The sequence below is a fragment of the Varroa jacobsoni genome, unplaced genomic scaffold (assembly GCF_002532875.2).
Source record: "Varroa jacobsoni isolate VJ856 unplaced genomic scaffold, vjacob_1.0 scaffold_42, whole genome shotgun sequence".
Lineage (NCBI taxonomy): Eukaryota > Metazoa > Arthropoda > Arachnida > Mesostigmata > Varroidae > Varroa > Varroa jacobsoni.
The window spans coordinates 139,732-166,556 of record NW_019212944.1 but is presented as its reverse complement, the minus strand read 5'-3'; the positions used below and the strand labels follow the sequence as shown (position 1 = coordinate 166,556).

Below are 26,825 nucleotides of genomic sequence, written 5' to 3'. Positions count from 1 at the left end.
CGGGGAAAACTAACATCAAGCTCTATGAAAATAACAGACCCTTTGGTCAGTCGGGGTCAGCTTCTGCGCCCACTTTTCCATTACACACCTTCGATATGTCCATTTCAAGAGTTTAACCTGGGTAGGACAAACCCGTTTGGCAAGTTTTTAGTAGCGTAGATATAGGTTAGGTTAATTTGAATCAGTAAGTAATAGACAACAACGTTTCACCAACAAAGTAATTGAAATATTTAACTGATTCTGAATAAAGCATATGAATCGACGTGGCCTCGTACTTTTATAATACGATCATAATCGTTATCACTGACGCTTAAAGGGTGGATTTGCTATACCGAATCGAGTCGAGTCTAGTCTAGAGCTTTGTACCTGTATTTACTTATTCAGGTTAAAAGGCGAAGCAAATGTGACGGCAAACACACTTTTTCTGCCATTTAACAACAGAGGCCGCCACGAACGTTAATTCGTGTACAGATAATTATTACTGTAGCAACAAACAGTTAGTACGCACCATGATATTTGCCTGTTCAACTGAAGTGATCATCATTGTTATTGCAGTAGACAGTTCGAAGTTTGTTCCTTTCTGTTTATTAGAAAGGAACACAGTTCAGAAGTTTTTTCAAATTAAAATTTCTTTATGCCACCAGTCGAAGACAGAAACCAAATGAACAAAACTTTACTTAGATATACACACACACGTATACGTCTGCGCAACTGCAACGTAGATTTGGCCGGCCAAACACGCCAGCTCTAGTGTATTCAAGAAAATTAGAGCTCTACGTACGGCTCTTCGAAAATTTGTCTTAGCCATTAGTTTGAATGAAGGTCTGATTTAACGATTGCTCTAATCATATTTTTATGCAGTGGCGAAATTCCTTGGGTGGGTTACATGTCGGATATTCTCTTTCGAAGGGTAGTTTATGGTTTATATATGGGCAATCGTTGGCAATTTCTGAAACGGCCTTATTAAACGCTTGCTTATAAGATGAATTTAAGTTGGACCGGCGCTGCTAGCAGTGCTTTTCACATCTTAGCATAGCTGATTTCACATTTACACGTGAAACCAGCTATGCTAAGATCTTTGTTAACAATTTTGAAGTCGAGGTCAGGGATTTCTTTAACCACCAGAACACATGGATTTACATAAGACGGCGAAGAAGGGACAATTAGGACAGAAAAAAATGTGGAGGTCACTGGAACACTCGAACGTGAAAGTGAGATAACTGCAACAGGACTACAGGATTACTGCCAGTGTATATTTCCTGCTGAGTATGATACCAACGAGTCAGATTAGCTGAATCAATGGCAAAGCAGACGCACGACGACATTTGCGAGTAAGTCTGGTCTATCAGCTACTGGGTTGTTTCGCTCCCCAAATAATGGCCTGCGTTATGGTACAATTCCATACTCGGGAATGCTATGGAAAACCACACGTCCGACGAATCTCACTTCCCATAGACTTAAGAAGCTTTTGTGATGATGAACTTCGACAATGCGTGGAGTGCTGTGTAAGATTCGAAATTACACATAGGCAAGTATAACAAAAGCCAGCCGCCTGAAGTAGCATAGAAATGGATAACGGATTATTATCTCGAAACATTTCTCCATATTGAGAAAAGCGAGGCGTTTGATGTGCTTCACATCACACATTAACGCACGACAGCTGACAGGAAGGGCCTGCGCTGCTAAGCTTCGATGTTTCTATCATAGGCGTGTGATAGCGACAACCGCGGTGTCAAGATTGTGCTTTGTGTGACACTGCGCTTGAATGGTACTTTGCGAAAGCTTCTCCATTCGATTGACTGATTTATGTAAATGTGTACTTGTAATAGAACAACAGCACTGCGTTCTCAGGAGATTAGCCCCCAGGCGAGTGAAAATGTGCAATTTGCGATCGAACTTCACCTTGGACTTAGCACAACTCGCCTTCGCTCACGTTATCTTAGATCAATGAAATATTTATAGCCACTCAGGCTTTGTTGCATCTTTTCAACGGGGCAACGAAAAACCTACACACGGGCGAGGTCATAGGTGCAGCAAACCTCTACAACAAAACAACTTCTGATGTGCTCTTGGCTTATCCGTTAAGTTTGTGTGAGTAGGTGTGGCATAATTTATATTGGCTACATCGGCAACGCAACGGGTGCAGGCCAAACCTCACGGGTCTGTTGTGTTCTTGTTTCGATACTAGCTAGACAACCTATGCGGAAAGGCGGCCGTGGGCTCGATCGCCCTTCGTTGTCAATACTAAACCGGCGGAGAAACTGCTTATAGGGCATAGTATAGATAGGTCATGCGACGTGCGTGGGCTAAATTAGTCATTTTCCGCAACTCAGAGGAATATGTGATCTGCGAATACTGTTGAGCATTTGTAAGTATGTCACTGCAAAAGCTAAGAAAACGATCCGTATGATTAAGCTTCTTGTCGTGCTGGGAGTCGACCGCCTGTCTGACGGGAAGCCTAACGGCGATATCGGATGTAAAACTCGAAAAATAGAGACTAAGCGGTAATTGTAAAGGAGCTTTGCAGCTGGCTAATGGTTAATGTTTAGACCTGAAATCAGGTTAGATAGGTGTGTTACGATAACTATGGTAATGAAACAAAGCACGTTTCAATAGAAGAACGGGGTAAACAGACTGCAGTCGAATGTACTTGAGCTATTACGTTTGTTAGACTGGGGACGAGTTTAGGTTTCACAGAGAAAATGAGCGCCTGGTCAAATTTGGGGGTCAGCTTGTTTTCACCTAAAAAATTCTAGTTGGGTAGTGAATACATACGCGCGTAGTACATACATAGGTATTTGCGTAGGAAAACATGCTACATAAAAACTTTCTATTAATTTTCGCGCGTTGAATTGGGTCACTGGCTTTATGCGATTATTCTATTTTAAATAGTCAGATGCACCTTTGTGATAGGCGAAGCTAAATATATTCTATCACTTACAGATCCCTAGGTGGTATGATTTAATCGTCTTATCCTTGAGAGACGCTCTTGTCGCAAATAAATCGCCAGTATTCGATTTAATTATAGAGCATACACCATATCGGTATGAACATAACTCTCGTCGAAAATAAATCGTTCTACTGGATTGTTTTAGAAATTTTCGATATGGAATACTTGAAGTGTGACCGTTTCTTAAGTGGCCGTGTATAGGCGTACAGCTCCTGCTCTATTTCGACTATTTCTGTGTATTTTCTCTGGGCATCCTATAAAGGCCTTCATTGTTGTCAATTTGATCAAATAAAAAGGCAAAATGACAGAATAGGTCAATCAGGTGGGCCAAGACCGTCAACCGATTTTAAAGCGAGCTAAAGTTTAATGCGGCCAATCTTATCTATGCGATGGCCACTGATGTTGAGTTATTCTTTTTTGATACTGTACCAATATTAAATATATCGTCCAAAGTATTTGGACTAGGACTATTTAGCGATACGTCGCAAGGGACTTATCATAACTCACTAGTAGCTATATATATATATAAATCTTACCCCTAACTATATACGAATAGCCGTACCTGCGTCTAAATTTTGTAAAGACCGAATTTTTAGCGGATTCGCTGTCTTAGCCGCTGAAAGACGCTGTTCGACACAAGAGCGCAACCTTCTGCCGCTGCGACGAACGTCTAATCTCGTTACTTAACTAAGATCTAGCGGAATTCACGCGGAGCTAATGGACGACCAAGCACAAACTAGTTATGATTTCCAAGAAAAATGGGTGATGGCTGTACGAGTAAACGTCGAAACATTTTATTGAGATTATGATATCTTGACAAAGATATAGACGCTAAAAAAACAGCTTGCACATCGGTGCATAAACCGGATGAATAAAGGTTTTACGAAGACCCGGGCTGTCGGGAATTCCGAAAAAGAAATAGAAGACTTCTCAACGTGGGGCGAAGTATGCTTAGTTTATTACATTGGTATAAGCCGCGTTGGCGCCATTTGTATCAGCCCCGCTCATCTAGCCATCATCGGCACTAAATATTATAATATTTTATCACAGCTATTATTATTATTGTAATTGTCAGGTTGCTTCGATCGGCACCCTAAGGCAGCCGTGATTTTTCCCTCTCAATGAACCGAAAAGCGTTTAATCGGGATCAACGCTAACTGAACGCACTTTTCATACATACTAATACAATACTAATTAGTATTCGTTTAACTTACCCTTTTATTATGCCATGCCTCAAGGTGTCTATATTGGGCACAGGAAATAGAACTTGTATTAACAACATCAGCGAAACCGACCGCTAGGGAGTTTTAGCGCAGAACAATTGAAGCTCCAATGCGCTGGCTTACTTTACACTTAACACTCAGTTTGCAAGGACGTATAATCGTTTTTCGAAAGCTCCGATAATGTTGTGAGCTCTAAGAAGCCAAGATTCGTAGCGCTGAGAGCGGCAGCTAGTGAACGGGGAAAAAAAAAAAACTGCGATAAGGTCCGAGTATATTTTCATATGGAAAACGATCCAACTAATATAAAGTAAATGTGAATTAAACCGCCGCTCGAATAGTATGCCTTTTAATTCCGTTTTAGCTTCGGCGTTATCTGCTTTGCTATTACTGTGGGTGGCTACCCATTTTATACAAACAGACACACCCGCTCATGCTCAGTGGCGTCCGTCATATAAGTAAAGGCGCAAGGAACATAGTAACGTCAACAAGTAGTCCTTAATGCCGAATCCGACACTGCCGTCTCCATGACAAATACTTCTATATTAGAATATAGAGCTCCAAGTATTTAGACGAGTCATTTTATCTCCTGAACTAGGACGTGCCAGCTAAGGCGCTGAAGCTTTTGACCGTCGAAACACTGCGACACATCATATCAGTTTTTACGCTGCACCGTTGCCATTCTCGATATGGAGAACCCAAATATCGCAACGAATCAGCTACGGTGACGGGTAAGCCTTGTTAGCTATGTAGATGTGCTACATTTGAAGAAAATTCTCGACTTTGGCGGACGTTGTGTTGTATGCCACATACCTAATGGGGCAATATTTTTTGTCAAGCATATTCAGGGAGTTGCTCGGTCCGTTAACGGTTCGTGAACGTGTACCACGATCGAGATCCAGCTTCACTATCAAGAAGAACGCATGAGCTAGTTCTAAATATGGACTTCTACTGTATATTTCTCTATATTTGGTAACATGATTGGGCTTTCTTAATGTCGACAGAGGTGATTTGAGGAGATGGGCCTGATATTTATAACATTCATTTTCGCTGTCTAATTTATCCTACAAATAAAGATTATTTATAACGGTTGAGGTGTGTGTGTGTTTAGGAAGAACACTGTATTTACGGTCGAGCTATTCCATTGTAATTTTGGTTACTAATTCTGCAAATCTTCAAAATATCGAACGATTTTGGATCTTAAAATTGCTCGTAATAAAGGTATCGGATGCTCGTCTGGATTTTAGTTGCAGAATCGCCGACCCCACGTAGCTCGAGTATCGACCATAACGACGCTATTCTTTCAAATGAGGCCGCTCTATTGTGTCAGAAGCCAATCGCACAAGTGTGAGGCGGGATGTTTTAAACTGTCGTGGTAATATATTATCATATGGTATCGTTGTATATTATTACCAAATAAGCTATGTGGTACAAAATAGTTATCAACTACAGGGATTAACATACTAATAAAAACTCAGTAGACGGCTCCTCGGAGGATCTCTGTACATTGTGAATACATATCATATTTTATAATAGGCCTGACCTACGAGAGATAAAAAGTTTCAATATGCCAACTACTTATATCCGTAGGTTCAATTAGACGAACAGCTTACGATGGCAGTGATCGACTATAGTAACGTATTATGATAACAAAAGTGATCGAGTGATATAATATTTTAGACAAGTAGGATTTATTGTTACGTGCCATTTTGTTCGATCAGAGATCACCACCTTCAACAGAGACATAAGCATAGCTACCAAATTACACACGTACAATGCCTTAAAAGTGCTTCCCTGTGAAAAATCATCCCCGAACCAGTGCCTCTATGCGCCATTAACTTCTTCTTGTCAAAACCGTCATCTTACGATCGTCCGCTCAACACCGCCGCACACTTTTATAGGTCTTTACTGAAACTAGGTTTATCATTGATGAACTTTTCTCTTTTTTTTTTTTTAATGTTGCCTCAAACAAAGTTTTCCGTTTTTTTCGGATGCGCTTACTAAACACACAAGCATATATGACAAAAATCGTTATGTGTCGATTTTCTATTCTCCGCAAGGCAAAAAGATTTCCGTCTTACTCTCATTATGCCACCTACACAGCGATCATTTGAAGTCTTTAACGCAACGACGTTTTTCGTCCAGTGGATAGGCACTTGTACATATAGAAAATTTTGTCCTTTCCCTTTCCCTTTTCAATTGCCTTTTTCCTTGCAAGATACTTTGCACTTGTGAAAGCATATGTAATGACGTCGAACTCTTGCTCTTGTTATCGTTACGGCTTCCATATTTTTCAGCCCGATGAATATGGGTCGTTGTCCACATTGGACAAATAAAAGCAAGAAAAGTTGATATATAATATAGTAATTGCAGCATATAGCAAAAAACACACGGTGGTTTAATATCTAAACGTACTTTTTCCTCATCAGAGAACCCGAGATAGAAGAGAAAATAGAAAAGTTTGCTAAAGTGAATCGCGGACCAGCTGTAACATTACATGAATGCCTGTCAAATCAATAAGACGTCTATTTGCCGTCGTCATGTATGCCGTTATGTACCATGTGAGTTCAATATACACATTTAATAGATACACATATATTTCAACATGATTCCTATTATAAAGCTCAGAACCGACCTTGAAATGCCCGATATCTTATTGCCTACGAACGTTGCTGGTTTCCTGATTGATTTTCTGGTTAAGCGGTAAGGTCAAGCTCTTTATATTTGGTCATCCAATCTGATCCAAAGCGTGCAAATTCTGTGCTTACTTCTAGATTAACAAATTACCTGAAAAGCAAGAAAATTGGGCGTTGTGTTAACGGAGTGATCATAACCAAACGGAAAAAGTTCTATGCCTTCGCTTCACAAACAGGCCCATTTAGTTAAAAAGCCCCGTTGAACACATTAATCTACCCATTTATTGTATAATACTAGATCTGAATCAGCCAGTCAGTTTAAAAAAAGGCGGGAGATCTCAGCTGCGATATGTAGCACAAGGGCAGTTGGTTGACGAGGCAGTTCATGAAAGCTGTCGACGGTACTTCAAAACGACAGCGAGATATCACAACAAGACAGTAAATGAAGCTTCTATACACAAATGTTAGAATCTTTTCGTGATTCTATTTCACTTTCGGAGTTCATCGCGGCATAAGAGACGGCAAAAATTACATCAATATTCACATATACAACAACAAATACTAAGAATTATATGATTTTGAGACACTTCCTAAGCAATCGCACAAACAGAAATTGAGTATTGCAGAAACCAAAAAGGAAAAATCGATCCAAAGCCCATTTTGATCCCCGAAAAAGCGGAATGTTAGATAAGGAAAAATGCTCGTATTATAATGATTGAATATATATTTGCTTGTATCAAAAACGTTCTCAGCGTGCCCTGCTGTAAGAGGCAGTAAGCTGAAAATGCAAATTCCGGTTAACTTTTTAAAATGTTTAACTTGGACTTTTCAAATGTTGCAGGTTAGTTTTCTAGCTTCGTTCGGCTGACGAGGACAGGCTGTTATGGTCAACCTTCAAATAGATAGTCATTGTGTGGAACGCAAGATCGTAGGGGGTCCAGCTGCATGACAAACTATGTTTACCTGTGATCTTTTCGGATGGATATACAAATATGCTGTTTGTATCTAACAAATTTGATCCTAAATTATTGTTTGTAGCGTGAGTTACATTCAAAACGTCTAGCAGAGTATAATAGTATTCTTAAGGGGACTAATTTATCTGCGGTCCAGGGGCGATCGGCGCCTGATGTCGCCTCAAGTATACGAAAAAGCGAAATAATGATCACATATCCAGCTTTTAATGCAACTCCAATGTTCAGATAACGTGCTGTTACTATAGAGAGCAGAGATGTTGATTAAGAAATGTTAAAGATGGTAACAGTATAAGAGTTGACGCAGCCGCACCGGAATACCTTAGATACACCTCAGGTGGTCATCCGCTTGAACCTGTCATCAACGCGTCAAAGAAGAACCCGAAATTTTTGTAGCATATAATGCACGAAGGCATAAGTATGATACTGGCAGTAAGACTGTCTATGTTTTTGCATATGTAATCGATCTTATATGGCTGTTTGTAGAAGTAATGATCTTTTAACGTAGAAGTAATAACGAGGCGTTTGCCAATAAGTTACATTTTTCACTTAAAGGAAAATTCCGTGAATCGATCTTTGCGTCGAGCTGAACCGTTAATCGGACTATTCGATTGAATTTTCTGCCTAAATAATTCACGTAGACTTTGTCAGTTCCTGGCTTCTACAAATCTTTATTTTGGCCGCCCAAAAGGGGCATAGTCCGTAATTCACAATTTCCCTCTAAATGTTGACTATTCATGAGCTAAACCATCATTATATGGATAAATGGTTTTGTGTATGTGGCATACATGTTTATATGTGTATACATATCTGTATTTGGGTATTCATAGAAACAGAGCAAACAGCGGCACATTATGGCTGAGGTTCTATATTTACTTGTCAGGCTTCTCATCGCTTTAACAAAGTGTTTCTATCAAAATTTTATTTACATTTACTTATGTTAGTCTGTTGTCGTTATTTAATAATGAAAACAGCAGAGTCGTTGAAGGATCGGAAGTATAGTACAATATTTCCACTAAACAGTTTTTGTGGTTTTTGGCAGGCATGCATCGTAAATGAAGGTTGCTAACAGAATATTGTTAGACGTAGGTTACCATGATACGGTAACGTTAAACCAAACATAGATTTCCTTTTATATTTGCTCTCGGTTTCAATACTTATTTTGGTTTAATACTTTTCTCGTCAAAAATACATGACGATCGCATTAATTTAAGACCGGTGTCGAAATTTCTCTCTTTAGACTATGTAGTACCAACAATATATGGCATACATTTATGCTGGTTCATCTTAAAAATCATCAAAAAAAAAAGTGAATAATGTTATTTTATATATTGTATTTCTATATTTATGTTTTTTCTGTACTGAAGGTCACCCAGCCCACTTTTCAGAGGACACGTGACGGTAATTTGACTAACTAGTTTCACCGTCCATTATTCGCTCAGTTGATTGTACAGCATAATTTACATAATAAAGCACTGTGCTGAAAGCTGATTAATAAACGATATCTTCATAGATCAGCAGAAAACAGGAGGTCCGACATTATGAGGTCTGAGGGTTAATCCAACTTGAAGTTCCCAAGACGACGATACAAACAGATAACGAATCGTTTTTAGCACACATCATTGTGTGCATAACCTGACTACTACACGATGAATCTATAAAAGTATATGGCATTCCTGTGGAATAATTAGATTAGATCTGATTTGAGCTTGCCGATTTTTCTCAATTGCCTACCTTTCCTTTTCTAACATTTCTGAATTTTATTTTAAGAAACCTAATATTGGGTACAAACAGTGTATCCAACATATATCCATCTGGGGTGTATGCTGTCAAACCAGACGCGCATGGCCTGGAGGGGGCCATTGGGCAGGAGATTCAGTAGAGAAAGCCGAAAACTGATTAAAGGATAAGAATGCAGAGGAGAAACACAAAGTATGAAACAGAGCCGTAGAAGGCAAATTTTCTTTACAAGGCTAAAAAGTAAAAGTTGAAAACCGCTCGACAGCCTGATACAGTAATCATTGTTATGGAGGTCGTCACGGCAGAGGCGTCATACCAGCTGGTTCGTCGTATCTTGATATTATCATTTTTCGACTTGATCAGTTGTCAATTGTGTTCGCAAGCAGACGACAGCGGCGGCCAAAACCGATTAGATCTACTTGGGTCTAAGCGTCACAATTATGGTTGGTTCTGTCTGTCATAGGGACCATTTTGTTTACTCTTCGAAGCATAATAAAGGTGTGTGCGCGAACGACCTGCCATAGCCGACCGATGAAATATGAAAGCGTGAAAATCTTTTTGTGATAATTGATTGATATTTCAGTGGTGTCATATTGAGAATGAATGTGCTGAATATATATATATATATATTGCATATAATAATAAGAATATTATGGTGGTGATCCATGCGAAGTAGTTTAGTTTCACGCGGAGGAAAGCATTGGATTTGGACTACTACATGTATTAGCGTACGAGGCCAGCCGCAAATCAAGTTTCTATTATATAGGTGAGTAAGTTAAACATGTCGCAAGCTATGACCAATACAAATAATGGTCGGCGTGAAAGACATAATAACTAGTTGAGTCTTGAACTGTAAACTAATATATCTAATACATTCGCTTAGAGGAATCCGTTCGAAGAACGTAACGTATAAGACTTCGGTTGATAGACGCTTTTCTATTTACGTCGTGCCGCTTATGTATGAACACTGTTGAACATTATGGTAAGAACACATCAAGAGCTGGTAGCCTCCATTCGATTATCCCATTCACAGAACGAGAACACTGTTTTTGTTTTTTACTAACTCGGCCTGCGAAAAACTGATTGTATAACTTAGTCTTTATTGGCTTCTACACTTCTAAAAATTGTATTCTTGCTGGAAACAGATTTGTTTTTATTTTTATAACAAGTAGCCACATCTTATCTGAACGGTCTGAACGGCTCAAGTACCAGATATGAAACTCGAAAGATCTATTTCAAATAAGCGCATCTTATCATCGTCAACTCAGAGCGTTCATACGTTTTATACCAGTATCAGTAGGTTTTGCTGTACGCATTAGCATAGTGCAGACGTGTCGAATACATAGCTATTTACCGCCAAATCACGCAAAGCTTAGCCGATCTACCAATGCCCGTATAATAAAGGACAGCTTTTTCGCAAAGAGTCACCTAAACCCTTTTCACGTTCACATTGCACCTGTTCTAAAACAAGTTGCTACCACTCAAATTCAAAAAGCGCGCCAACTGTGAGAAAGATACATCGAATCATAATAATATAACCGAATGGCAGTTGGTTTAAGTTGAGCGAAATGACCCCGCAGGAACTGGGAAACGTTTTACTTTTAGTTTATATTTTTTTAAGCGCTGTTTCATGTGAGAGCTTTAATGAAACGATACAACGACCCCTTGGAAAATAATGCTTCCCAAGATTTTGGCTTAGTTCTTGTAGTACTAATACCTTTTACAAATCCCAGATAAGGCGAGCAAAATGATTTCAGTGTTCATATGATGAAGTTCAAAAAGCTCTCCTATACGTTCAAAGTCAATCTAGAACCACTGGCAGATCGTCCTTGCGCAAACGTCAGACAACGTTATGCACTGTTAGAGATTGAAACACTTGATTTGTCTATAAGGAATAAGCTGTACATGTGAATACTAAATGCATTTCTCCCTGTTGAAGTACACCCTGAGCACCACTTAAATTCTGCGATATTTTCTGATCGACCAGCAAACAGACAAGTTATCCCCGACTGATCAAACTTTGCTTCGTCGTGTGTTGCGATTTACTAGCGTCAATGAGTCAAGCAAAACGAACGTCTCCTACGACAGTGTTTATCAGTATTGCTATTTAATCCCGCTAGCTATAACTGAAAGTTTAAACTGGCGACATCGTTCGGCGTCGACACGTCGCTGGGTTGACGCCCAGGGAGTAGTGACTGTCGCAGAAAAATGCGACACTGGGCAAAACAAGACTCTCTCAATTGGAATAGTGTAGGAATCGCTTCGCGCATGGCGCAGCGGTCCGATATAAAGAAGTATCTAAGGTACCCAGAGCCAAGCGGCGATTTTTGAATGAAGGTACGCGTAACCGAAGAGTGTGAATGCTAGAACATGCAAGAAGCCGAACGATGCAAAAAAATATTTAGGACCATTTATCTCAGGCTACTGAGGCTATTATTTGTAGAACGGGAAGCGAAACCTCCTCAAGCAGGCAATCGCTATAGAATGTCCTAAAAACAACTGACGTTTTCACATTTGGCTGATCAAGTCAAAAGCTTATCATTAGCTCTATACAAACTCGACCATAAAGTATAGCCCCAAACATTTTGCATAGAACCATATATTGTAAATGGCCAACGTGCGTATCACTATAATAGTTCCTTTCTTCCGTAAAAAAAATAACATTAAAGCGAAGCATCCAGTACGTAGCTGGTTTTGCCTAAAATAACACTGACTTCATATTTCAAATTTCGAAATATAGATAATCGACCATGATCGGAGTTATCGTCGTTATTTTTTTCATAGCTGTTTTTTTTTCATATGTAGCGAGTGCACAAAAACTAACTGAAGCCTATCGGTAGCTAATGAAAATTAAATGCCTTCAAAAATGCCTAAAAAATATCCTGGGAAAAAGCAAACTTCGTGTGGTCTGCCATGAACTTGTCTGACTTGTTAAACGCTCCGTATTTATAATTTGTTGAGAAGTAAAAAATAAACCGGTTAAATTCTAAATGAATACTCATATTTTGTCTACAGAAATGCTAATACAATGCAATTGCGCCAAAAAGGTCAGGCTTCGATCTGTGGGATGCAGTACTCCACCGTTGACTAGAAAGATACCTCGTGTTGCATTCGACGTAATAGCGTTGGCTCATGATCAATATGCAATTGCAGTCTGATCTACAGGTAGCTTCGCTGCCTTTAACGTATAAAGATATTAGTAAAAGCTCAAATGTAACACAGTGAAAGAGAGAGATAGTTCGATGGCAGATCTGGAGACTTTCTTATTCGGAATAATCAAATTTCGAATCTGAATCGGAACCGGTTCTGACTATCGAGAGCTAACATGGTCAGGTTTAACGGATACGTGAATTGAGTTTTGGTGAGTAACCTTAATATTATATTTCTAGTTCGTACGCTCATATATATATTCGGATATGCGGGCAATATCATCTCCTAGTCGTTGCGCTCCTAAATATAGCGTAATCTTATACCTATAATAAAGCAAAGTGTGTGTTTTCGTATAAAAAAATTGATCGTAGAAATAGTGTTTCAGTCTATTTCATAAGTTTCTCATGACAGCTTAATAGGTAACGTATTTGCCTGCAAATCTTAAGCACATCTTTAGCTCTAGTTGATAACAACAAGAAAATCAGACGTGCCTTTATCTTTTGGCGAGCATAAAATGTCAACAACCCCGTAGAAAGACTCGCAAGCGTGGGTTGTGTGGTTTGTCCGGCTGGATGCTGTCTGTATTTCGCCTAGTTGTCTGTCACCTTCAGACAAATTAATGCGCACGTAAAGAAGGACACCCAACGGATCGAACGGTTGGCAGACAACCCTTAGCTACAACATGTCGCCATTATTGGCGTTATTATGTCTTAGAGGTCACATTTTATTGACCTGATTTTTCTTGGCAAATACTCGTGTGTACAATGAACGTAAACCACCAAGTTATGCCCGGCTTACCAGTGATCGTGTCCCATTTACCATAACAGTTTTCATATAGACAAGTCAGACTCGATTTGTAAACAAAAGTTTCATAAAACGCGTAAAATATAGATATATCTAACTTATAATATATAATTAACATAAAAAAAAATTAGATATACATAGTTAGACCTCGATTTACTCGAATGCTGACAGAGCTGTAATAATGTGAATTCAGCTGAACTGAATATGCTTTCTACTTATTCAAATGTTTCTATATATATTCAAACAATTAATATAGCTTAGTCTATTATTTTTGGGCGGCCTAACATATTAACTATTTCCTAATAGTGAGTCCTTATTCTGTCTAGAGAGCCTGCTTTCTGACAAAAACTCGTTCCTGTTTACCATTTCGAAAAGGCCCTCTACTCATCGCGCCGGATCCTTTTTTGTAGCAGCGGACAGCGTAACAGCCCAAGTAGGGGGAGTTTCTCTGAGAAAAAAAGCAGTTCCGGACCGCCAAAATACGCCTTTCAGAACACCATCGATTTTAGCCTTTTCCAACAACAGCAACATCAGTAATAGAATCTGAGCTGGTCATAGGGTTCAACGACCATTCATATAGAAAAGCGAATCAATCACCTCTACAGGGCGGCACACAAGGGCAAAATGAATAGAAGTCTTGTGAAAGCCTCAATCGTTCTTGTAGAACGAGGGCACCACCAAGTTGCTGAATAGGGATCCATAACATGTCCGGTTGATTTATGAAAGTCTATATACGCATGCACATACACAGATCATGGTGTTAGTCCCCATACCCATTATTAGTTTTGATACAGTTGTCGTTGCTACGAAAAGTTACTCCTCCTTCTTTATTAGGTTAACCTATGTGGCTGATCTTCGGAGAGAGCTAGATGAGACATAAGGTTGACACACACACGTACTATCATATTCATGTACCTTATAATGATTTTTAGGGTAAAAATACACGCATCAATGGGAACGACTGAAGCTCTCATTATGCACTGTGTACAATAATTATCGAGACATATATTTATGACCACTAAATATTTAATAGAATAGCTATGTTACTTGTAAACTACGGGCTTAATTTTATAACGACATAATAACACAAAATTTTCATATACATTTTGAACAGACCGATTGGGTGATTGTCGAAAAAAGGCATATAGCGACGTGAACGGATCGGTTTTTATCCGGGATACGCTTCTAAAGTTTCCAGAATTAGATGCACAGTAATAGCAGAAATTCATACGGACTGTGGATACTGGCTATTTTATTTTTAAATTATATACAGGAAAAAGCTGCCCAGAAACGAAATGTAGCAATGCAATATTCAATATGAATGCTTCGTGAATCACGCCATTCTATTACTCAATACGATTAACCTGTATTCTTACACAGACTGGATTCACGCGAGACCAAATACATATACCACACAGTGAATAGGTAAACGACTAGTAAGGTTTATTTTATTCAACCACTAAAGTTACAGAACTCCAGTTGTGAATAGACAAAATGACAATTTAGTTGATTTGAACTTGAAGTGGGACAAAAGTAGACGCTGTCATTATTACTGAAACGTTTCCGTCACTCATTTGCTGCGGCTATTGTTGACAAAGGGCGTAACAAGAAATCATAAACAAAGATGGCCATAATGTAAGTTAAGATGTTACACTTCTTTCTGTTTTTGTCAGTCTGTATAACAAGACTCGTTTCTATTTGTACGATCGCAGTTCTATTACTGTAGAACCTAAGGAAGCGCTTAATGTATTGTCGAATTATGTGTAACAGCTCTATTAAATTTTTCACCAAGTTAAACTTTGATACGAACTTATGTTTACCTGAGTTCGAATTGATATTCGTTCCTAACTGTCTTGAAGGTGGGCTCCATGAAATAATCCAACTGATTCCCCGTTCGCATGTTTACCAACATGGGTTGCTTGATCACCGGGCCAAAGCGTGATGTTCACACCCAGTCTGGGTTTCGTCTTTAGAACGCCTCAACCCACGCAGAGTTTTAGACAGCTGACCTCTCATCTTTTGTTTGCACGATCGACTGGCCAAATCACGAGAAAGCTTTACGGAAAACAAAAGAAGGCCCACTCAACAGAACAGTTAGTCCTCTTCGTCTAAGTAGAAACATTTTTCTAAAGGATACTGGTACGCAATTTAATGAAAAATCCTCAAAAAGGCATAACAAATTGTTGTTAAGTGCTGTACTCGTCTACGATTCTAGGATATTCTTATTCCAGTATAAGATTACTGTTTGCGATTGAGGCTACATAAAAATTTGAAACTATTTCTATCGTGCTGTGCTGTGTAACTATCAGAAAGATCATCTCAATGATGGACTTACCTACCTGACACCGAATCAAATTGAAATGAAAGTATTCATTTTATAATTTATCCAGTCTACACTTATGGAAGCACAAGGGAAAATAATTGGCCCGGTTGCAGTACCAGCTGATCTAAGTGTCACCCAACTGGCACATCACAGCCCAGTATTCTCTTAGCTCGATAGTTTCTTGAGACCCATTTTTGGACCCATAACTTATTTTTATTGCCCTATAAATGGAAGATTTGCAAGTAGTTCTATGTAAAATAAGTTTTTTGTTAGTATTCAACACATAGACAATATTTTCGACAAAGTTGCCATATTAAACGCTGGTTAACCGCTCACACGGGACAAACCGCTATATGAAGACGATTATTCAACGGCTGGGAGCTCATTCCCTACAGTCGGATGTTAACTATACGTGCTGAGCTATCAAAGATCTTTCATAGGACAGTAGGAAAAGAAGATGTTTATGCGACTTCACTAACGTTAACCATATGTATGTATGTATGTATATATATGCATATAGAAAATGTTTGACTTTCTAAATTTGCGGTCTGTATTTGATGATATATTGTTCGCGCGGTTGCAGCTGACCACAGCATGCTACAATTGCAGATATCTTCACGCCTCTTGAGAAGACGTTCAGATCAATGTGTTTCGTTAAAGCTTCAATGTGACAGTGGCTGGTAAAGATACGGCACTTTGACATTAAATCCGGGGCTTCACTAGCTTGAATCATCTAATACGCAAATGTGTGTTTATACACAACATCAAACATAATTCACACTAAAACACGTCATATTTGCGCGTACAGATGTTTCTGCCGCTTCTATTTTTGTTCAAACTATATACGTTCAACAACAATTATATTTATAGTAGATTGTGAACGAAAAAGGTGCGTCCAGTATAGATGGGCCAGCGGCTATATAAATTAGTTTTATATATATATATATATATATATATATATATATAGAGCAAGCTTTAGCGATTACTGTTAATTATCTCACATAGTGGCAGCAGGCACGTCATTATATTATATATAAGTTTACCAATCATTAGTAAATCTGCCGCTACATATAAGAAAGTATACTAGCATTCCGTATTCAGAATATCTGAATCTTAGATAGAGTTAATAAAAGTATCCGTCTCAAGGAAAAACGAAAGCGATTATCGCAGATTTTTTTTTTGAGAAAAGGTTAAGTATAGTATGCCTTAAAATTCTAGTTGTTACCTATTGTACTATGATTAGAGTCTTAATATAAACCTTCCATTTATGTGGGGCTAATTAATAAGATTAGTGGAACGCATATAACATATGAAATGTCAATAAAAAGATAAATGCAGTAAAGCAAGGGTTGATCTAGATAATAGTATAATTTCTATTGAAACAACCGTGTAACAGCGCTTTCTTCAAATTCTCTCTAATGCAGATATTTTTATTTCGTCATTCGAACTGGATTTGCTTCTCTATCCCTTCGTCTCTCCGCGTTGTGATACATACAACGACGGCCTGGTCCCCGACTGTAAAAACACGTTCATTCTTCCATACCCCTTGGCTATCTTATTTCTAACGAAAATCTTGACCTTCACGTAAACACCCATACTACAATTGCTTCGCTACTATCCATGAATATATATGAATCACATCAAAATGATATATCGGCCAATGCGTTGTTGTTGTAATAATCCATTATCTTACAACGTATATCAATTGTTGTGCTTGAAACCTATGACGAACGATACACTTGTCGCCAAACGATGTCCGGTTCCGCACTCTACCAATAAATTTCCATCATATACGTTTAAGCAATAAAATGATGAACTTAATCCCAGCATCAAAATCGAAATCAAAAAAAAAAAGCACCTCTACTTTTCGGAACTAATGCAAAAGCACCAAACATTTTCTAACACGATCTTACCCATTGTCTGACAATTCTATATCTGATGTTTCTTCTATGTATGATGCTTTTTACTCAAACTGACTGTTTCTACAGACAAAATCGCTTCTTATATTCACAATATCTGATTTGTCGCGCGGTTGGTACTTAAGTGTCATGCCCTCTGATGTTTGTGCCCTGACCTGTATGTGATATACATATATATACATCATTTCCATTTGGTCGTTTGCTTCGCCGCAATCTAGCCCCTGATATCATACATGGCTCTCACGGCGAGGAGATCTCCGGTGTCCCCAACGCCTTCGGTGTCTTCGTAGAATATAGCACTCATGAGTCATCACTGCGGCATAAATCAGCGTCGTCAGCAGCATCAAGTGGCGCCTGTAAACGACACAGCGCAACGCACTCGGGGGCACAACCCAGGAGAAGATTCGCCGATAACTGAGGTTCAATCGCCGCGGTCAGTGAGAGTCAACAGGCAATTCTTGCTACCGAGGCGGCTGTACCTTTACGGATTGATGGACTTCTACCGGGCCACTGAAGAACTACAAGAAGAGTTTAAGACAGCGAACTGCGATGGCATCGAGGAAGATCGCGACACGCTTAACATATCAACGGGGCAAATGCGCGAACCCTATTTCAAGGCAAGATATATAGTAGCAGACAGACTGAGGCTGTATAGGGAGGTGTGATTATGGTGAACGCTATTTGCTGTTATGGAAAACACGTAAAAGTAGAATATCAGCGTTGCCTGCTAATTGCTAAGGACACACGATCTTAGAAGATCATTGGATTATGGCTGCGCAATGGAAATTGTCTATTTTAAAGAGGATATGGTGTCATCATCCGTGAACCGTGAACTGACCTTGGATGAAAGAATACAAGCTATCAGTGAACACTTTTTTGGCATAGATGCATGCTTCGTATCCGCGTTAAGTTTCGCCAGTTTGAGTCTTAATGGACAACCTTTAGCTGCATCTGAGATGAGCCCTGTACAGCCATGTTCATACGTTGCTTCAAGCGAGTTCCGATCAGGAATTGCATGCGTCTGAGTTAAGCTATGCATGCACATTCGATTGCTTGTAGTTGATTTGCGCTTCTATTTTTCAGGACAGCAAAGCCATCAGCTACTATTTGTATTTGGTCGTGTAGTCATTTGTTGAGTACGCTCGCAATAATATTAAGCTTCGATTTGCAAGGCGAACGAAACAGATCGTTCGACAAACATCTCAATAATCAACTGTTTATAGCAGGCGGAAAAAGATACAACCAGAAGGCTGAGCAAGAATTTATGACAGTATATTGATTAACTTGAAAGTAAATATTGTCGGGTTTTTGCGCTCCTACTTCTAGGTAACTTCAGCCTAGTCGATAATAACGATCAAGTTAGCGTTATCGCAAGGTAAGAGTTTTGAACAACTACTATAAAGTTTACTGAGCCGGAAGCGCAAGTTACCATGTTGCCGTTTATGAATGTATAAACTTGATGTTTGAGTACGTGAACTAAAATTGCCGCCGATGTCCAGTTGCAGAAATTCCTGATGCGGATCGCAATAAATTATACCCAATCAAGACCTCAGACTGCTTAAGTTCAGCAGCCGTTGCAATTATTATCAGGGATTGTGTGCAATATTTATTTTAAACAAAATAATAATTAATTACGCTCAGCCTTCCCGTTTTTGGTCAGGTAAATAATTCAAGGCAATTGTATCGCCTCACCGCGACTGGCAGGTATACGTTTTCGGGGGCGGGTCGCACTCGTAGTGAATTAGGACGTCGTTCCTACAAAAGCCCAGCAAATAAGGAACTACTTCTTCGGTGTTCTAGCAATCTTTACTTAACTTTTTTCTAAGATACTTACAAGCAAGACTTTAGGGTATGGCACAATTGTGAAAGCCTTTCCGAAGTTCTTTAGCACTAAGATTGGAAAGAATGCTCGAAAATCAACCTGATTTAGTTCCCCCATTGTTACTGCTACCAGAAATGTAAATCGAATAGCAATTATTGTTGTTAAGATGGAACTTAGACCGAAATCGACTTATATCGAAAGAAGCTCGCAAAAATATATAACAAATCACCCTCACCCTGTTTTCACACCCTGTTTATTAAGTATTTTGCAATTTCCAGCGCATCTCAATGGTCAGCATACGAGCTCTTTGCGTGGACTCGCTTGGTTCCTTTAAAAACAAATGTCTTTGGACGCCCAATTGGGCCTCAGAAATGATACCTGTATGAATTGTGTACCGTTTTGGATAAATTGTTCATCTAAAGGTATTCAATTTCCAAATATTTTCAAGTCTAGGGGAGCTTAGTAAGTGTCGTGAACCGGGAGCTTCCGAAAAAAGAAACGGGGTTCAGCTAAGGTAAGCCCATGGGCAGAGTGCTCAGTAGGCTAACGACAAAAACCAGGCAATCCAATTGTTTCTAGAAGGATCCATATAAAATGGAAGACAGTTACTTTCAAAACCGGGCCTGAGCACTATAATCGTTGCAGTCGGTTGAATCCAGCTCGGAACTTTTGTCGGTAAGGGCGTGCTGCCGTAACTGAAGATCGTGATATGACATGAATTAGAATTACATAGTTTTACTTTCATTCATAATGAGTTAATAAAGGCGATTCGTAGTATATAATAAGATAAAATCGATATTAATAAAGAATGTGGTGAAGTGCTTAAAACAGACACAGAGACATGATTTCTATGTTTTTGTAATGCTTCCACAGTGCGACGATCGCTTACTCCTGGCACGTACATACCGCCGGATCGTACACTTGCTTACCTGTCCTGTAGTCATTTTGGGGTGTCTAATTAGAAATTATTGATTAAAAATATTTACTTGTCACATTCGTAGCCCTGGTGTTGTAATTCGTATGTGTTCCACTTCTAAATATTGAAAGTGTCCCCGGTGTGCACTACAAACCCAGAGCTATTTCTACCTTTTGTGTCATATCATAGAGGATGAAAATACTTCAAATGAAGATCATCAATAACGAAGTCGTACGACAAGCGCAATAAAAATAATGCGGCTTGTAGGTGTTATAGTATATTCGTGTTTATTTAACCTGTAGTTTCTTGTCCCATCGAAGTTTTTCTACTCACGTAAATATCACAAACACAAAGAATTTTTATACGCTACATATTGAGTTGAGCATTGATAATCTCTGTTTAATGGTGAGGTTACAAAGGATCCACACTTTTCGGCCTCGATGTCACATGACGTCGGAACGCCGTTATCGTTTTCGATTTCCTAGATGCCGCTTCTTAATGTCTACTAATGTTATTATATTGAATCAATATAAGCCGCCAGTCATTTCGAGGGTTATTGACTAGCAAGTATCTGCTTACGTGAAATATCTGCACGGTACGCCAGACTACGTTCACAAATGTTTGTGCCATTAGCGGGTCCAATCTTTTAACGATACTACAGTGCGTACGTATTTGTTATACTATTATATTGTTTTAGTACAAGGTCTTATTTATGCTTGAGGTTCAAGGTCCTCCTAGCTGATGTACGGGTATCGAATCTTCGTCGCGCTTCAAGAAAGGCGACCGCCAAGAAGGATGTAGCTATTTCGAACTATGCACAACGTCAACTAAGAGTGACGACAACGTGAATACTAACTGATAAACTAGCCATCAACTACACCATTGGCAGCTTTAAAACCAGTAGTCCGGAATATCGATACACACCCATCTGTACAAATTGCAGTCACAATGTTTGGGATCCATCATTCAAGTGAACACACACTTATACATGAAAAACATCTGTGCTACTATGTTATTTTCAGTCAGTTATGTAGAATACCGGGGGCACAATTAGGAGAACATCTCTGTGGCGTTAAACAAAATCAAAACTCGAATGTCCAATGTAGCTATAGCGATAGAGTAAGCCGTGATCTACAAATGCACATGTTCAAAACAAACCCTGCGTAGTTTAACGGCTTGACTATGAAGCTCTTTATAGCTGCTTTTCGATTACCAGCATTAAGTTAACTGAGTGCGAAATTAGAAAAAAAAAAAAAAAATGAGTTTTTACCTCGGGGCGCGGCGAACCGTATAGCCTATAATCTGCCGCCTTTCCCAATGCATATATAAACATTGATGAACAAACTGAAATAACTACAAAGACTTTATGCTCTTATGGTTATAAAACGAAAACCGTTTTCAGAAATTTGCGTACAGTCACTGGCTATCGGTGCTTAGGGCTGTAACGTGACTTCCGTTTTGTTGTGTTTCTTCAATTGGGGCTTGAGTAATATGCTATTGTATCGCCCGCTCTTCGACATCCCCGTTTTTGTATTGCTACGTTGCCACGCCTATCTACTGTTATTATTTAGCAGTCATATAGGGTGAGCTCAAATGAATAGTCTATATGCATCCCATCGGATTCTGGCAGAGTCGTGACATCAGACAGAGTCGAGTTTAACATGATTTTAAATAGCCCTACTGGATAAAATGCACGGTCATGTTGTGTCATAGAATATGTTTTAGTAAATTTAGTTCGCATGTCGAGGATAAAGGTCAACACTTTGGCTTCGGCTGCAGTGAAGTTATCGTTTTCGATGACTCTCACTGATTATCATACACAGCGGAATATGCTATTACCCTATCCAACACGACAATGATGAATTCATTGGAGACTCGATTTCTTGTGCCTTTGCTACGCGTAGTTACTGATACAGCAGCGAAGATATACTGGCCACAATGCTCTGTGAAAAATCTGTACCGCGTTCCGCATCAGAGACATTATAAACAATGGGAATTACTATGTTTTTATGACCGTATGTAATTGTTACCTGATTTTTCGCAGGTTGTAGCAGTGTGTACCAGTATAAGTAGCAACAAGTCCCCTGAACGCGATGGCGGAGACCATATTTGCGCGGGAATGGCTTGTCAAATACTGAACACTGCAGCCATGGTTACGACTGCCGATTATCTACATTGATCAGATGAGTTGTTTACGGAATGGCTTTTGGCAGGAAGGACTGTAATTCTTTTTTATTGATAAAATTCTCGGCCTACAATGTAAGCGGCATCGCAAGTCAGATCTACTAAGAAGGGATTAGAGATCGGTAGTCGTGTCTTGCATTACTTGTGCACTGTATACTGTGTCTCATAGTACCTGAACCATTGTGACTGTGCATAAGTTAGCCGAAATGGTTACATTCACAAATGTACAGATCTGTGCTGCTATTTTAGAAACTTGAACTTCGTGCAATATCGAGTATAGAAACGATATTGGCGCACATTGGAACTGTAGAACTTTTGCACTGGCTTCCCCAATTCAATGCATTTATTTATTTAACTTAGATTCACTTCTTTGCTCGTTACCGTTTTCTAAAAACAGTAACATTTTACTGAGATTCGCCAGTATAAACAACAAACGCCACACGACAAGGCAAAACCACATAAATTAAGCGATATTATGCAGGATATACACGACTTGGCTTAACTATCGAAATTGAATAATCTTACGTAAGACGTCAATTTGTTAGCAGATATTTACGATATAGTATTTAAGTCCGTCGAGTGGTACCGATTTTTTCGAAAATTTCAAACGTGTCTAGGTATCGTTTAGTGGAACGTTTGAGCTACTTGTAGACGCGCGAGTTGTTTGACTCAACTGTATCATCCAAACGTACGATGGCTACTAATAGGCAACAATTTGAAAACACTGTTCAACATAGTAAAAGGAATGGAAATAAGGTGGAAAAAGCATTGTCTTCACGCTGCTGGCTCCTGCTGTGAGCCAGTTTCCCTGTTTAGAATGTCGAGATGGCATAATATCACCATGATCCACCATGAGCGAACCTATACTATTGTGTATTTGTTAGTAGTCCTGGCAAAACTACACATAACAAACGTCTCAGCCGCACTCGTATCATATGTCGACGGTTGAACGTCGGCCTGTCAATCTGAAGTCTAATAGATTGATCTGGCCAGAGTCGCCGTCGGCGGCGCTGCTACTAAATTTACTTCGTTTGATTTGCTCTAGGGGTCCATCGTAGAACGGGGTGGTGCACATGAGCTCACCAACTCAAAAGTCTTCGTCACTTCATTGAAGAAATCAATGTACGAATAAACAACCGTTGTATCGACGAGGGGGTATCAACAATCTTGTAACTGAGTGACTGGTGAAAATCTGATAGCTAAAAAAGGACCACCTGCTAGATAATGATGGGGATTGCGTAATAAACTATAGAAAAAAATGCTAGTGAGATTACAATGCAGAAACCAAAAGGGAAGTGATTCTGTTTCATTTCTGGATTACGGATTTACGTTTATTTGGTTCCATTTTTTTATCAGTAGCAAGGAACCGTCTTTATGCATAAGGTAGAATGAGACGTGCATGTTTTGGTCTGACAATTTCTCATACATGTCCTACACGCTTAGGCGTATTTTTAACTTCTACTAACTAAACTGGTCACCGTTAATTCGGTGTTTTTATTTTCCTTATATGTTTGTCATATCTTGGATCTCCAAACTTGCTAAACAGCGCATTTAAGATGCTTAAGCTGCCGAAGCTTTTTGTCTCACTGCCTTGACGGTCGGCAGCTCTGAATATAATCTCCGGGATCCCAGATCCTCTTGTAGGCGATACGCAAACATGTACTGTTTGACTAAAAATTGTCGTTCGTTAAACATTGTACTAGTGGGCCAATAAAGTATACAGGCAACATAGTGTAACAATAAGCAAAATACTACAAACTTACAATGTTAGAATTTTTTCCTTATGGCAATCGCTTTTACCTTCTGGATCGATGTGGTTTTCGTTATTCTGTAAATAATTTAATAATTTATGTAGCGTATTGTCAACGAGCACCAGGATGGTATGACTTGCAATAAAAAAAATACCTGCTGGAAATCATGATCAATTTGCAATTGACTTAACACAACAACCTGCCACATACATATGAAAATGCTATTTTTTGCTTGCTGCACTTAGATAAACGGTAAAGAAATAGTATATTATAACTTACGCAAAGTCCAACGTCAGCGTCTGATAGACTTTCCTGTGAGTTTATCGAACGCATGTTGAAACTGCATCGTTCTGTAAATAATAGCAAAAATAACGACAATTATGTTTGTTTCTGAGTTACAATTGTATTTGCAACACGGAAAATAGAACGCGTCTATTTTACTTTCTTATAACCATAACTTTGCGATGATCTTAGATCTTGATTAACTTACATGAAGTTACACCTGATCATATGTTTCACATCAGATGCAATTTCTTTTATGCAGTGCACTACACCTGTACTTGAAGTGGAACACATTTTCGGTAGAAACTGCTTCCTTAGCAAAATGCCTACATTAGTTCATCTCAAGCTAGAAAAAAGCAATGCAAAGATCGAATTGACCGAATTGGTTTATTTTTAAGAAGTGCTTTGTCTACTAAGATTGCCTCGATAGCAAATGAGGCTTCTTTGCTGCTAATAAATTTATTGTATATGAGTTTTTGTGAAAAAAAAAACAGCGAAAATATGGACCAAACAACTTTGCCACCTAAATTCGAATTGGGATGAGCACGTACGTACGTACGTACGTAAAGTTAGATTGCTATAAAGTATTTAATAATACAACTTCGAATTGCTCGGCAGCTTACCTAATTGAATATTTTATAATTATCTATCGGAAATTTGGTCAAATAATATTAGAGCGGTCATTAGCCAATGCTTCTAGAAAATTTGTTATAAGAAATATTCAATTATGAAGCTTCTCAACCAGCTAACAATGGACAAAAAATAAATGTTGACCCAGTGAACGCATTTCTGGCTAAAGAGACATACGTTAATATTTTAACTATCAAACTTACACTATTATAGGTACAAAATGAATTCCAAGGTATCAGTTTATTCCTTATTATCAATAAGTGTTATCGAAAAACTCAAAGGTCAAATGGCAAAAATCACGCTGCTATGCAAAGCAATTCGTGCAGAATTTTTTTTGGTTATTGAAGTGTTGTCAATTAACACACCCTCGCATTTACGGTTGACTTTCTGGGAGTGAATCGAAACGCGTCGCACGAAGTTATGACAGCAGGTTTGACCAATATGTCGACTTACAGCCACGCCTGATAATAAATCAACAGTCATAGCTAATAGATATTGAAGTTAAAATTCAACCTAACGGACACACATTACGTGTTCACTCTTTTGCCACCACTCTTGCAACACAATAAAATCTAAATTACCCTACAAACAACTAAATTCAAATAGTACTCCATTCATCTATTTAAATACGTTAGACGTTTAAGTCGAGTATCGCCGTTAGACATTGCTCCGAAGTGCTGCCCCGGCACAAAAGACGTCAGTGTTTAGCTTCGAACTTAGACCACCTGTCTGTAGGTTGTTATTGTGGGCTTTACAAACCAAACACGGTACTCTGTATCATAGTGTGAGCTTGTATCCCATCTAGCTTTATTCTATTAGCTACAGAAAGACAAGATCTAGAAGTTGGAAGCCATCACATTTGTTTCAGTCGCAATTAGACCACTGGTGATATTGTCACATATAATGGGTTCCAATATCTAAAAATGGCTGCAATTCACACTGTTGTTTTCTACCTGAAAAATAGAATTGTCCGTATTTTTCCACCTAGCCTTTCCGTCCATTATAGACAAGGTAGTACGTCTATTAAAAGAATCTCTATTATACTTCGTTTCTGAATCTGCGTAAAAATAAAAATCTATCTGAGTATTTATTAGAAATGTCATTCGTGGCAATCATTTATATTCAGTGTAATTACCACCCATCATGACCATGTGTTTGCTTCGAGACCTCGACCATGAACAAAGTATTTTAAATATTATTTTTTCTCTGATTCGCAAGTAACCTTTTTACTAGTAACAGCGGGTTGAGCGATATTGGTAAACGTAAACTCGCTAAAGCGTTGCTCAAATGTGTAAATAAATTTAAAAAGCGCGAAAAAAAACTTTTAAGGACCGTCCGTTGGGGCTCTCATGAACGGCCTAATTGATCACTAATACTCCCCTATTGAAAACAACCGTTGACTTCTGTTCCAAAAAATAGTTTTTGCTTGGTGCCGGCAATAGCGGATAAAGGCATATTCTTTACCACAAATAATGCGCTAAGGTATCATCCAATTTGAATGCACCATTCTATATATATATATATATG

The 26,825-nt window shown here is 38.8% G+C and overlaps 2 protein-coding genes across 5 annotated transcripts in view; one reads left to right on the top strand and one right to left on the bottom strand.

The window, feature by feature from the left end:
• Myo61F (unconventional myosin 61F) overlaps positions 1 to 26,825 on the top strand; it is a 53,754-nt gene that overhangs the window by 5,292 nt on the left and 21,637 nt on the right. The window contains exons 1-2 of one of the 4 annotated variants that reach the window (XM_086968224.1): positions 9,647 to 10,015; positions 10,194 to 10,283. The exons of 2 other annotated variants lie outside the window; for them this stretch is intronic. The gene's annotated coding sequence lies outside the window, so the exon portion shown is untranslated. Of the gene's footprint in view, positions 1 to 9,646; positions 10,284 to 26,825 lie in introns of those variants that run through there. One more of the 4 variants, XM_086968223.1, reaches the window with a different exon arrangement.
• Positions 22,075 to 26,217, bottom strand: LOC147753985 (uncharacterized). The gene is made up of 4 exons (XM_086968259.1): positions 25,664 to 26,217; positions 24,666 to 24,736; positions 24,399 to 24,463; positions 22,075 to 24,305 (listed from the first exon to the last, which is right to left on the bottom strand). The coding sequence occupies exons 1-4, from the start codon at positions 25,779 to 25,781 to the stop codon at positions 24,116 to 24,118; spliced, it is 444 nt and encodes a 147-aa protein (XP_086824385.1). The 5' UTR covers positions 25,782 to 26,217; the 3' UTR covers positions 22,075 to 24,115.

Coding starts and splice junctions, on each gene's coding strand:
- LOC147753985 (XM_086968259.1), bottom strand. CDS start 25,781: ATGACTGTTGATTTATTATCAGGCGTGGCTGTAAGTCGACATATTGGT. Junction 24,464..24,665: donor ACGCTGACGTTGGACTTTGC/GTAAGTTATAAT, acceptor AATTATTTACAG/AATAACGAAAACCACATCGA. Junction 24,306..24,398: donor AAGGAAAAAATTCTAACATT/GTAAGTTTGTAG, acceptor GACAATTTTTAG/TCAAACAGTACATGTTTGCG.